General features: G+C 36.3%; 1 protein-coding gene and 1 long non-coding RNA gene across 2 annotated transcripts; both read left to right on the forward strand.

The window, feature by feature from the left end:
• Positions 4,116-6,682, forward strand: LOC104724203. The gene is made up of 4 exons (XR_757577.1): positions 4,116-4,293; positions 4,375-4,423; positions 4,937-5,796; positions 5,900-6,682. It is a non-coding gene; the product is annotated as an uncharacterized LOC104724203 (long non-coding RNA).
• LOC104724204 lies at positions 12,754-13,191 on the forward strand. The gene has a single exon (XM_010442648.1). The coding sequence runs from the start codon at positions 12,787-12,789 to the stop codon at positions 13,189-13,191; it is 405 nt and encodes a 134-aa protein (XP_010440950.1). The 5' UTR covers positions 12,754-12,786.

Below are 13,653 nucleotides of genomic sequence, written 5' to 3' on the forward strand. Positions count from 1 at the left end.
TCTTGATGTTAAAACAACGTTTCTCCATGGTGAATTAAGGGAAGACGTCTACGTTAGCCAGCCGAAGGATTTGTTGTAAGTGGAAGTGAAAAAAAAGTTTACAAGTTGCATAAAGCTTTGTACGGCTTAAGGCAGGCGCACGAGCATGGAACAACAAATTAAATCAGATCTTGAAGGAGTTGGGTTTTGTTAAATGCTCCAAAGAACCCTCTATTTACAGGAAACGAGAGAAGGAGAAACTACTTGTACTAGCAGTCTATGTGGATGACCTGTTAGTGACTGGTTCTAGTCTTGAACTAACTTAGAGTTCAAACGAGGTATGTCAACAAAGTTTGAGATGAGTGATCTCGGTCTACTGTCTTACTATCTAGGAATAGAGGTCGAACAAAACAAGGAAGGAATCACTCTAAAGCAAGAAAGATATGCACTTAAAATTCTAGAGGAGACTGGTATGAAAGAGTGCAATCATGTTCACATACCGATGGATCAAGGTCTGAAACTTTGTAAAGCACAAGGTGAGAAATCAGTAGACGAGAAGCAATACAGAAGAAACATTGGTTGTCTGAGATACCTGCTACACACGCGTCCAGATTTTTCTTTTAGTGTTGGGGTTCTAAGTAGATACATGCGAGAGCCAAAAGAGTCACATGCAGTAGCTCTTAAGCAAGTCTTGAGGTATCTACAAAGAAGGACAACGTTTGGACTTAGATTCAGGCAAGGGAACACTTGTGGGTTGATCGGCTATAGCGACAGCAGCCATAATGTTGATGAAGATGATGGTAAGAGTACTTCAGGGCACTTGTTTTACTTCAATGAGTGTCCCATAACATGGTGTTCTCAAAAGCAAGAGATTGTTGCCTTATCATCCTGCGAAGCTGAGTTTATGGCGGCTACGGAGGCTGCGAAACAGGCAATATGGCTGCAAGATCTTCTAAGCGAAGTCATCGGAGAAGAGAATCAAAAGCCAGTAGTACGAATCGACAACAAATCAATTTTAGCTCTCACAAGGAACCCAGTGTTTCATGGGAAGAGTAAGCACATTCACAAGAGGTTCCATTTTATACGAGAGTGTGTCGAAAACTAGCATATAGATGTGAAGCATGTTACCGGGAGTTTACAAAAGGCAGACATTCTAACTAAATGGCTAGGAAGAATCAAGTTCAAAGATATGAGAGATCTCATTGGATTTCAAGAAGTGAAGGGCAGTGACATCAAGCTTAAAGGGGAAATTGTTGAGTTAAGCTTGATAGCTAAACAAACCTAAAAGGCGATTAGAATTAGGATATGTTAAATTTGAGATCTTAACATATCCTTAGGAGAGAGTTTAGGAAATTATCCTAAAAATTTGAGATCTTAACACCTCTCGCACATGCATGTTTTGCTTTTTAGAAACACCTCTCGCACGTCCATGTCTCACCATCTAAAAATTGAGAAAATTAAAAGTTCAAAAAAATAAAACAAAAACAAAGGTATTACTCTGTAGAAAGATTTCTTGTTAAGGCTCTTAAATTTTGTCCATTTAGCATTCAACAACTAAAGTGATGATGTATTAGTATTACTCTGTAGAAAGATTCAACCAAAACATTTAACTTACGCACAGTGTCGGTCCGGCAAAATCCAGGGCCTTTAATTTGTAAGATAGTAGAACACATAAATCTTACCAGAACAGATAAATCTTATTTTTATTACTAGGATATTTCGGGTATTTTTAAAATAATCAGCGTGTTCTTGTTTTATATTACAGAAAAAATGTAATTACAAAAATGTCATTGTCACGTCAAACGCCACGTCAGAAATCGCTGACGTGTATTAAATAACTTAGTCGTATCGTGTTATAGAGGTAATGACGACTGAGTTACAGTATGTTGCGGCTGATTTATGGAAAAAACATTTGAGTAAAAGCGGACGGCTAATTTAGAGCATAACTCAGCCAAGCGTTACGACCGACTTAAAGAAATCTGGTTGAGTTACGGTTGAGTTTTCACCCAATGGTTGAGTTGTCAAAATTTTGGCTGAGTTATCACTAGACATGGAGTTACGGTTGAGTTGTCAAAATTTTGACTGACTTATGAGATGTCGTTACAGCTGAGTTATGGTTAAGCACTATAACTCAGCCGTCATAAGCTGACTTATTGGACAACTCGACCATTTTACGGCTGACTTAGTAGCGAAAGATTAATTACTAGAATATCATTCAGTTACGACTGACTTATTAAACGATACGGCTGAGTTATGACATTAAGCGGCTGGATTTGACATCTATTTTTTGCTTTTTAATTACTGTAATAGTATTCATGCTGCGGCTGAGTTATAATCTTGTTTGATGGCTGATTTAATTAGGCTGATTTACATGTTCGTTTTGTGGCTGACTTGGCACTTCGGACACATCATCCATGTCATCATCTTCTTAGGAAATACGAAACGTCGTTCCTTCGATTCTTATTCTTCAACTGGTTCTAAAGTGAAAGATTTACATGTTTTCTACCTTCTTTTTCACCTTATTCTTCCCCTTGTTTTTCTCCTTGTTTTTCACTTCTTAATTACACTCATTCTTATTAATTTTCCTCATTCTTATTCATTTTCTTTCATGGATCCAATTCTGGTGATTGTTGTTTCCGGTAATTGGGTAAAGAAATACAAATATATATTTAACACCGATTATAGAGGGTGTCGAGTTGTGCAGATAGATGCAGAAACAACGCACACCAAGTTTACTTTAATTTTATTTCTTGTTATAAGTCAGCCACCAAACATTATAACTCAGCCGTCATATGAATCTAAGAGACCTTACGTTTTCCATTAAGTATTATAACTCAGCCGTGAAGCAATATAAATCAGACGTTCACTTTCAGTTTATTTCTTGTGATAAGTCAGCCACCAAGCATTATAACTCAACCGTCATATGAATGTACCAGACCTTTCATTTTCTTTTAAGTATTATAACTCAGCCGTGAAGTAATATAAATCAGACGTTCACTGTCAATAATGACGTGGAATCGTTTGCTGATGTGTATTTTTTTAATCAAAATAAAAAAAAAATAAACCAAAGGGTAAATTGTAATTATACCCAAGACACTAAACATATGAACAATTTTTAAAAGATTTGTAGATATCAGGAATAAACTAATTTTTGGAGTATATCTGAGTAATTCTTTCAATTTTTAAAGTATACGATGAAGAGACAAAATTGCATTAGTGTATTTTGAAAAATAAATTGCAAATTATATCGCCATACCAGTTAACTAAACCAGTTCGGTATGCTGCCGAATCATGAACGCAAACCAACCATAAACCAATAGAAACTAACTCTGCACAAACAATAGTAAAAGTAAAGAAAGAAAGAGATCTCACCCAATCATGTTATATATGTACAACATATATATAGCACATCGTAGTTTCTCTTAGATATATGGATTGGTTTATTCATGCAATCGGAAATGAAGTATATGAGTTTCAGTACTATAACTTGACTACTCGAGTGGTATGCTACAATATTTGAAACAATTTTTAGCATATGATATTATTGAGATGATGCAGCTCCTGCTTTACATAAGCTTTATCTCAAAACAACTAGCCAATTTTTTGAATAGTTTATGTCACTTGTATAATATTTAGTTTCGCTTATATCTCATCTCAATTTTAGTGTGGGTCGCGTTTGATAAATGATATCAATAGATTATTATCTATTGGCACAAATATTTTATATAAAATGACAAATAAAATAAAAACGCATTCTATTTTGAAATTTCATTTACAACAAGAGATTTTTACATGTCAGTGTGTTCGATAATTGTTATACATGCAAATATATTAAATCAATTTCGTTGCACTCATGTTCCAGGCGTAAGTCCCCTTCTTCGAGATATCTACATACTGAATATACATCGGCAACTACGCTAATAATTTACGGAAGCGAGAGATAAAGAAGAAATGACTATACTAAGACATAAATTGTGGTTTACTACTAGAGTAGCTCCTTATTTGTTTCACTTACTAGAACAGTACACATTTGTTGAAAAAAAATATACAACCATATAGTTTATCATATTATTACAGAAATGTCATTTTGATTTATAAAAAAAGGAAAAATGAATAAAAGAAGAAAGAAGAAAATAAAATCGTGAAACCCTAGTGTCACTTAAAGTCTGTTGGTTGTGATCTCTACTCTCGTAGTGATTTCGATGGCGCTTTTGGTGGGGGTTCCGGCGGAGATTTTGGTGGGGATTCGAGGGGAGTTTTGGGTAGAAATTTGGGTGGCCTTTCCAGCGGAGATCCGTGTTATGACCAAATTGAGTAAGATTCGAGTATATATGAGTTACATAGTTTTTCAAGTGTTGTTTATGTGTGATATCTAATGAATGGTGTTTTTGATAGATAAAATCGGCGGCGAAAAACCGGTGAGAGTAATGAAAAAAATCAAAAGGTAAGTTTGTGATTTCAGAGAAAACTTTGTTATAATTAGGTAACAAAAACAAAAGAAATCGAATTCGGATGATTAGTATATAAAAGAATTCTTTATTAACTTATAGAATTCGGTGATTGGGATTGGGTTTGATAAAGGAGTTAATAGCGAATACGATAGAAGGGTAGAGGAGGAAGAGCTGAGCACATGTTTTGTTCAGTGTTTGTTGTCTAAAATGACATGTGATATTCTATTGTTGGGGGACTAAATTTGTTTTCTTGTCGGTCTAAATGTGAATTGGGTTTAAAGTATGACGATGGTTTAGTTTTGGGGTTTGGTGTTTTGAAAATAACTTCTCCTTTGTCGATGCTTTTTGGGATTAAGACTGTTATGTTGTCATATAGTGTGACCGAGTTTTTTGATGTACTTATGTTATAGATTAATATGATTGACATAAGAAGATTTGTAGCAAACTACAATGGAGAATATCTATCTGCATAAACTAACTTTGTATAGTGAGTGTGCCATTTGCAGTAAAGGAATCAAGTACAGAGAAGAGGTACCCTCCAAGGTTGTATTATGAAGGTAAATCACCCTTACAGAGAAGGAGCATGCATCATAATTGCAAATTAACCATTTTTGGACTTCTGAAGGAGTGTATTGGGGATGAGGTGTACACGAATATCAGAGAGAATTCACGAGTAGGAGTTGTCATAAAACTTGCAGATAGTGACTATGTATGGTGGGCAAAGATGGTGTGTTACATATTAACTCAGCAGTTGGCGATAAAGAGAAGCTATAAGATGTGGTCATTGATTGAAGGGAGTCCTATAAGGTTTTCTCTTTATGAATATGAAGACATATCCAACCTGAACTGTGAAACGATAGATATGGAGGATAAAGTAGATGTTGATCACAATCAATCGTGGGAAGAGTTAAAGGAGGATGTAGGGGTTGGTCCAAACTGGTTTGAGTTGAATGTAGCGATAAAAAATTGTAGGACTCTTATTCCTAAATAGATAAAGATGATTGGACTGTTGATTGTGCTTCATGTTGGTATATTGGGAATATCTTGGTCTAGCAGGAATCCATTAGAGTATGCAAAACGAGTTCTTGATATTGGGGCTTATGAGAGATTTCCTTGGCGTCGTGTTAGAGTTAAGGAATTGATTCAGTGAATTAAATTTGTGTATGTTGATAACAACACATACGCTATTCATAAATGTGTGCATGTCATGGTATGGGCTTTGGATGGTTTGGTTAACTTTGGGAAGAAAAAGATAATTAATGATTTTGATGTTGAAGAAGTGGTGCCGCTTCTTAGCTGGGGTGGAGGGCGCCCAAGGATTACAATTGAAGTGACCATAATTGTATAAAAGAAGTTAAAGAAAAAGGTATGATAGATATCCGAATTTAACTTATATTTTGATATGAAATTTAGTATGTTAACAATCTCTATTAATGCACATCCCTTATTCTAGTTGGTTATCCGTGTAGGTGGACGTTAAGCATTTAGTTTACAAATGTGACGAGGATATATGTCTAGTTTGGCCAGGGGAAAATGTTGTATTTGGAGAAAGATTTGGTGGAAATAAGCTGCTGGATAATCTTCTACATGATCTTTTCCTCGGATGTGTAAATGATAAAGAATGGTATGATGATGCAGAGCAGATTTTTGTTGATAAGAAATTGGAGAAGAGGAAGGCGGAAGCAAATAGTAGAGATTATTTTGTGGACTCACTTCGAAAGAAATTTTCTAAGACAATCTGCTCGTCTACTCACTGGAGATCAACAGGTCCCGTGAATCTGAAAGAATTAAATGATGAAAGAGGTGATGATGGTGAAGTGGAGGGCCGGCAGAAAGGGGCAATAGAAGGAGTTCTAAAGTTGTTGTGTAGTCTACACGGAAAATTGATGAATTGAAAGAAAAATTTCGGAACTAAATTGGAAAGTAATGGTGAGCAGGTGAAAGAGATAGAAAAAAAGATTTCAATCCTTGAGAATGATGTGGTTGAGTTGAAGAAAGGGAATAAAATGTTACCTGCAAAGGCAGATACGAAAGGGAAGGCAGTTCAACAAGAAGTTCTTGTTGCTCATGATGAAGAATCTAAAACAGAAATATATTTTATAAAAGGCATTTCCATTTTTGAAATAGTTTACAAAGAGAAGTGGTTTATCTCCGCGGAAAATTGCTTAGTTGGTGGGCATTGACAATTTTGAAGCTTTTGTTTCTTTCTTAGCCCTGTGTTATTTTTTTTCATTCTTTTTTTACTTTTCCTATTGCCTTACAGATAGACTTCTATTCGATATAATGGCAAGCCCTTTATCATCTTGAATAACACGGCTTAGTTGTCTATAAAATCATTCCCATGACTCATTATTTTTTTGTATCAACCACAGCAAAGGCTAGAAGAAATATGTTATAGTCGCCAACTTGTGTTGTTGCAATTAACAATGTTGCCCTTCAAAAAAGTACCATCAACAATGAAAGACTCCGACCCGGACGTATAAGCGTCCACGATCACAGCTTTCGTTAGGCCCCATTCTCGGCTGAACATTTGATTATTTGACCCATTTACTTAGTTTTGGCTCATGGTTTTGCTTCGTAAACTCTTAGAAGCAGCGAAATATAACTTTACCCTTGACCCATCCCTTCATGACTTAGCCATACCACCAACCAAACCCATAGACTTTGCACTCATTAGAGATGGGGACTTATAGTCCCTTCGGTTCATGGTGATCGGTTGCGTTATAGGCTTCCTGAACCACTCGTGTTCCCAAAGCTTGGCACCGGACATGCCATTAGTTAACCTATCGGTTGTATCATCCATAAACCTATCGGTCATATCTTCAAACCTCTATCGACTCGTCGGTCTTGGTATTAGAGTTAGATTCGATCGATCGATCCGACCTCATAATCAAATCACCGATCAACCATCGACCATGCTAATACTTTTGAACGACTTGTCAACCACCCGACCGATCAATCCAACCTGCGGCTCGAATCGTCGATCACCCGATTTGACTAGCGATTGAATCATCAATCAACCCTCGATTGATCCGACCATTGGCACGGATCATTGCTGACCTTTCGATCAGTTTGACCCTATGATCAAACCGTTGCTGACCTTTCGATTTGTTCGACTCCATTGTCGAACTGTCACTTATCCTTCGATCATTTAAACCTGATTGTTGAACCGTCGCTCATCTCATCGTACCTTCGATAGAGAGATAGCATGCGCATCAGCTCGGACGAGTATCAACGTTCTCACCAAGCCGCACACTCTTTTCTTCTTAGGTATAGATCAACAAAAGATGGATAATGGTGTCTTGAATGGCCTGGGCGTCCACCCCTTATATAAGACGCCAATGGGTGCATTTCATGAAAGGACAAGCCCATTCCTCGCCCCTTTTCGATGGGTCGCGTCTTTTCAAAGAGTCGCACCATTTTTTGGTAACCACTTATGCTATCAAGCTATAACAGTCCTATAGCTCGTGTGTTAGCTGACTGAACCACCCAGCTGGTTTGGCACTGGATCAGTTTGCCGAGCTAAGCTGAGCTGTCGGCCAGCTAATCTAGCTGAGCTAGCTGACATTCCATCTGGCGTAGTTCAGCTCAACTGAGCTAACTAGTTCATCGAGCTTGTTAACCTCGTTCAACTTTATTCCAGCTGGTTGAGCTTGTAGTTTAGCTACTTAAGCTCACCTAGCTATCATTTTTATTTAACCAAATTGCCCCCTTTAGGATTGCGGGATAGGGATGTTACAAATAACAATGACTTTCCTCATGAACGGAAATCCATCAATGCTTGCACCAAATACTATGAAAACAGATTTGAATCTATCTAACTCATCCACTTCTAGCCTAGCGAGAGTTCCGAGATTAGCTCTTCAAATCATGTATAAGTAAGATGGTAGTTTCGAATATCCACTTTCATCACTACGCCTGACTAATTCACGAGCACACTTGAGGGTACGATGACCTTTCAAATAACCCATCTACAAAAAATTATTGGATCCAGCACGAAACAAGAATAATATAAGAAGTGTTTTCATTTTGTTTCAAGTTTCATACACTTGCCTTTAATTCTATACCATAGATTAAGGACAGCTGCAAAATGGTGTGGCACAACACCATATCCAATACCACCAAAAAATTCTTGTAGAGTTCTCCAAATTTATATGGGGTTGCTTTTCTTGAATGTCAGGAACGTTTGGTTACCGAACAAGTGTGTTGGCATGCATAAATCTGAATACGAAAAATTGGAGAATCTCCTATCGTTGAAGCTTTCACTCTCCACTGACAACCACGAACCCAACATTTGACAACATACAAATTAGGTCTTGATTGAGGCACAAAGAAGTCAAACTTTTGGACCACACTTAAGATCTTCAATCTAACCAGCAAGCTTTTTTTGAGTCATATGTTTGCCCAACAACTATATCGATATCATTGATCTCTAATTCCTCAAACATACTCCAAAAACTACAATTACTTTTTGGAAACAAAAAACATTGCTTTCTTCAATTGTTTCCATAATTACCCGTCCTTCGCCATCCTTATTTTTGTCTACTCCACACATAGTAGGCAAACCATATTCTTCATCCCTATAACTTGCTCCATCTGGGTCATCACAATAATCAAACCTGATTTGATTGTCTTCATCGTCATCTTCCCCTTTGTCCTCGTCTTCTAACTCTCTTGTTTCCCCAGCCGCCTTCACTTTATAGTAATCGTCAGTAGTAGATATCTCCACTTTATGGTAATCATCAGTAGTAGAGATATCCACTTTCTCCCTTGAATCACCGATTTCAACACACAGCCGATGAACTCCTTCTGATTGACTTTGTCGGATGAGTCCTTCAAACGGTCGACAATTACAAACAAACATCGGCGGGGTGTCCTCTGGTAATGAAAACAACGCACTCTTCGATGACAATTTGTATGATAACTTGACCTCACAAACTCTTCTTTCCAACCCGACGTCCTCATACACCATATCAAGAAACTCCTAATAAAAAATTTGTCTAATAAGACCTAACACCCTACAACTTCTTTTATCATCAACTCTAAACAACCTACGGTTTTTAGAAAATAACCACTTCTCGCATAAGAGAGGGATCTCAACCAATTATTCACAAAATTCGGAAAAATTTTGGATACTGGTTTCGACTAAGGAAGGAAGAAGACGACCCTTCGAGTTATTAGTTTTCTCTTTGTTTAGAACAATTTTTTCTATTCACCATTTAGGGAACCCCATGTAACCTACAAAATACTTGTAACCGATGACTGAAATCTACGTCCAATTACTAACTCTATCACCACTGAAACGCTAATTCTACGAATCTTTTGTTATTTTAGTATGCGGTCTATCATAACATCATTCAAAAACTCTATTCTCAAAGTTAACTTCACATGGCAGGTTTCTTGAAGCGTGTGACGCGGGTAGTGGCGCCAAAGAGGGTCATAATGTTTCTTTGGTTGGTTGCCAATCAGGTGCTCATGACTAATTATGGAAGATTCTGAAGGCACATTGGGGGTTTAAGTGTCTGTCAAGTCTGCAAAGGAGGGGAGGAAACTATTATTCATGTGTTGAGGGATTGTACAGCCATGGTAGGGGTATGGCAGCATGTAGTTCCGGCCAGTAGGCGACTTACTTTTTTCAACACTCCTTTATTGGGTTGGTAATACAGAAATTTGGGGGAGACAGAAGAGATCGGAGGTTGTGTTTGGTCGACTCTGTTTGCCATGGGTTTATGGTGGGGATGGAAATGGAAATGTGGTAATGTGTTTGGCGTTATTGGAAAATTTCGGGATCAGGTCAAATTTGTGAAAGAACTAGCAAAGGAGGTAATCACAGCGCATCTTGTCCACCAGTCAAGGGACAATAGCTTGGGCAGGGTTGAAAAAATGATTGCTTGGAGAGCCCCGGATGAGGGTTGGATCAAGATTAATACGGATGGCGCATCACGTGGGAATCCAGGTTTGGCTACAGTCGGGGTGTGTTGAGAGATCACACGGGCCGGTGGTGTGGTGGTTTTGCTCTGAACATCGGGATTATAGGGGATCTACTATGGTAGTTACTTGGCTTGGGAGAAGAATTTTAGGCAATTAGAGGTTGAGGTGGACTCTAAGTTGGTGGTGGAATTTTTAACCAAAGGGATCAGTGAGAAGCATCCATTATCTTTCCTGGTACGCTTGTACCATGGCTTCCTTTCTAGGGACTGGGTGGTTTGGATTTCACATGTGTATAGAGAAGTTAACCGTCTTGCTGATGGGGTAGCTTCCTATACTTTTACTTTACCGTTGGGTTTCCATTTGTTAGAGTCAAGTCCAAATATTGTGGATTGTATTGTTGGTGAGGATGCTCGAGGGATTGTGTTCCCAAGACACCTTCGTTTGTAATTTTTTTCTAGTCTTTGAATAAAACACAAGGAGACTTGTTCCCCACCAAAAAAAAAAAGTTAACTTTATCACGATAACTCTGCGGTCACTAATAATTATTATGCCCTATATCTTTTATATCTACTTATTCTACTACCACTACAATTAAATATATCGTCTATCTCTATCTTGCCCATAATTCTAATAATGTGTTTCTTTATTACTCTACCACCACTACAAATTAGTCTACGGTTGTTCCTAACTTTTCCTCAAAACTCTGTGGATTTTAATAACTCTACCATAACTACATATAACTCTTCCACTTAACTCTACTAATTTCTTAACTCTCTCAAAGAACTATGACTCTACTGCCACGCTACATCAATCTATTGCTTTACTCTCAGAAAAAATCATAAATCAATAAACTAACTCTACCGTTCTTATCTAACTCTACCATCATTACAATGGTAGACATATAGATTGGTGGAACATTTTCCTCTAAAAACAATTCTGTTTCAATACTCTTTCTCCCACGTGGCTTTTAATTAAGATGACATGTTTCATAATTCTTTTTCCTAATACACGATTCCAAGGGCGAAATAGCCATTAAAAACCAAATCTCCTTACCCTCCAAACTAGTAGTAAACCACAATTTATGTCCTAGTATAGTAAACATCCCAAAGATAAATGATTTTCTTGTATTACTAATATACTCAAGTCTTTGCTTCTTGTATTAGCTGCACACATTTAATTACAGTTTACTACCATGAGAAATAAAAGTATAAAAATATTAAGTGAGAAATTGAGAAGATTAATAAAGGATGTTAATTAATGGTACGTAGAGAAAGATCGAGCAATGGCCTATTTCGCAACCATTGTGCTTGTCTTAGCGTTCTCACTTTACTTTGTATCTTATACCTTCAGAAATTACTTTTACTCTTCTCCTTCTCCAGCAATCAAAAACAATTGTCTGTGTTTAGAAATTACCAATCCCCTATATAATAAAACGGAAGTACACAACATTTTTTTGTAAACTATATAATTTTTATAAGTTGGTTACAAAATAAATTATACATTAAGAAGGCGTATTCAACCGATATTTTAGAAGATTCTAGAGTATTCTTAAAATCACTTGTCTTTCAATTGATGATTTTAAAAAAATCTATTAGAATCCTATGTTATTCAACTTGGATTTGTCGTAAAAAGGAATAAAATCTTGGCAATTTGTCGAACTTAATCGTGATTTCTGAGATCTTATTGCAGTTGAAAATAAAATCTTACCTAAGCAAGGGTCATATTAAAAAACTTTCACCAAACATGTTCAAAAATTAAAATAAAAACAAACAATAAACTTAATTGTTTCTTATATATAAAATTACAAAATTAACAATATAAAACTTACAAAATATGTGTGTTTTTCAAGCCATTTATTGCATAATGTTTTATCCAAAAAAACTTTTACAAACAATCATATAAATTATATTTTATTCTAAAATTATAATATAAATAAAAAGAATTTCAAGAGCACGGGTCCAAATCTAGTAATGCTTTTTAAATTTTAACCATTTGTAGAAATTTATGAACAAAATCTATGTGTGTTTAAATAAAATTGAGAGATAAATGAATATATATTCACAAATTACTTGATGCTATTAACGGAAGTGAAAGTCGTAATTGGATATTAAGATCTTTTACATAAACAGTCAAAGTCAATATCACAAATGTAAAATTCGAACGTTGAGTTAAATCTATTAGAGGCATTAATCCTTTAAATAGATGCGAAACAGAAAAATCGATAAGGGCGAAAAGAAAACAGCAAAGGCGATCAACAGATTCATTTTAGTCAAAACAATCATGTTTAAAAATAGAAAAGGCCAAGAATTAATGAACAACGAACACTCTTGTACAAAAAGATATTGTGTCCCTCTTAATTATCTATAGATTACTTTTACCTTTATAAGAAAATTATAGAAGGAAGGTCAATTCAAACAGATAAACAATGAATCGTCTCTCTTGTTTTCTGTTTGTTATTGGATTGTGCGTAGGATGTAGTGACGCAAAATTTAAATGGAATGAGAAAAACTCTGTATTTTTCAAGAATTCCCTTGGTCACAACAATGTCTTGAAGATTCATTGCATATCAAATGATGACAATTTAGGCTTCCATTTTTTGCGTACGGGAGAAACCTACGATTTTAGTTTCCATGATAGTGTTACGGGAACAGAATTTTTTTGTGACTTATGGCAAGGACCTAATTTCAAGTTTCATGCATCAGTTATGGCATATGAAGGTGGTGGTATCATAGTTCATTATGGTAAAAAAAACTTTTGGGATGCTAGAGAAGATGGAATCTATTTCACACATGGCAAACAAATGCCTAAGTTAGAGTACAAGTGGAAATAAGGACCACTCAATGGACTTCACCTCATCTTTATTTGTTCCAAAACTTATTGTTCTTATGTATTATTGTGGAAGGGAAACAAATATATTATCAAAGACACATTTATATAATATATAAAATCTGTAAATACGTGAGTATTTTCACTACAAAAACTTATCTAAACTTTTGTGACACCCCGGTTTCAGAGACTTGCGAAAAGGTTTAAAATAAATGATTTGGCCACATATGTCACAAAAGTGCACTTATCTTTTCGGTCAAGGATCCTGAGAGAACTCCAAAGTTAAGCTTACTTGAGCTGGAATAGTCTCAGGATGGCTGACCTTCCAGGAAGTGATTGTCGGAACTGTACGAGTGAGGAAAAAACACAGGAAAGATCATGATCACGCGGTGATTTGTAGGAATGGTAACAAGTCTTTAAAGCCTCCCAGACGTAGCAAACTGGTTGTCGGATATAAATGGACTCA

This window comes from Camelina sativa, chromosome 11 (assembly GCF_000633955.1).
Source record: "Camelina sativa cultivar DH55 chromosome 11, Cs, whole genome shotgun sequence".
In the NCBI taxonomy this organism is placed as follows: domain Eukaryota; kingdom Viridiplantae; phylum Streptophyta; class Magnoliopsida; order Brassicales; family Brassicaceae; genus Camelina; species Camelina sativa.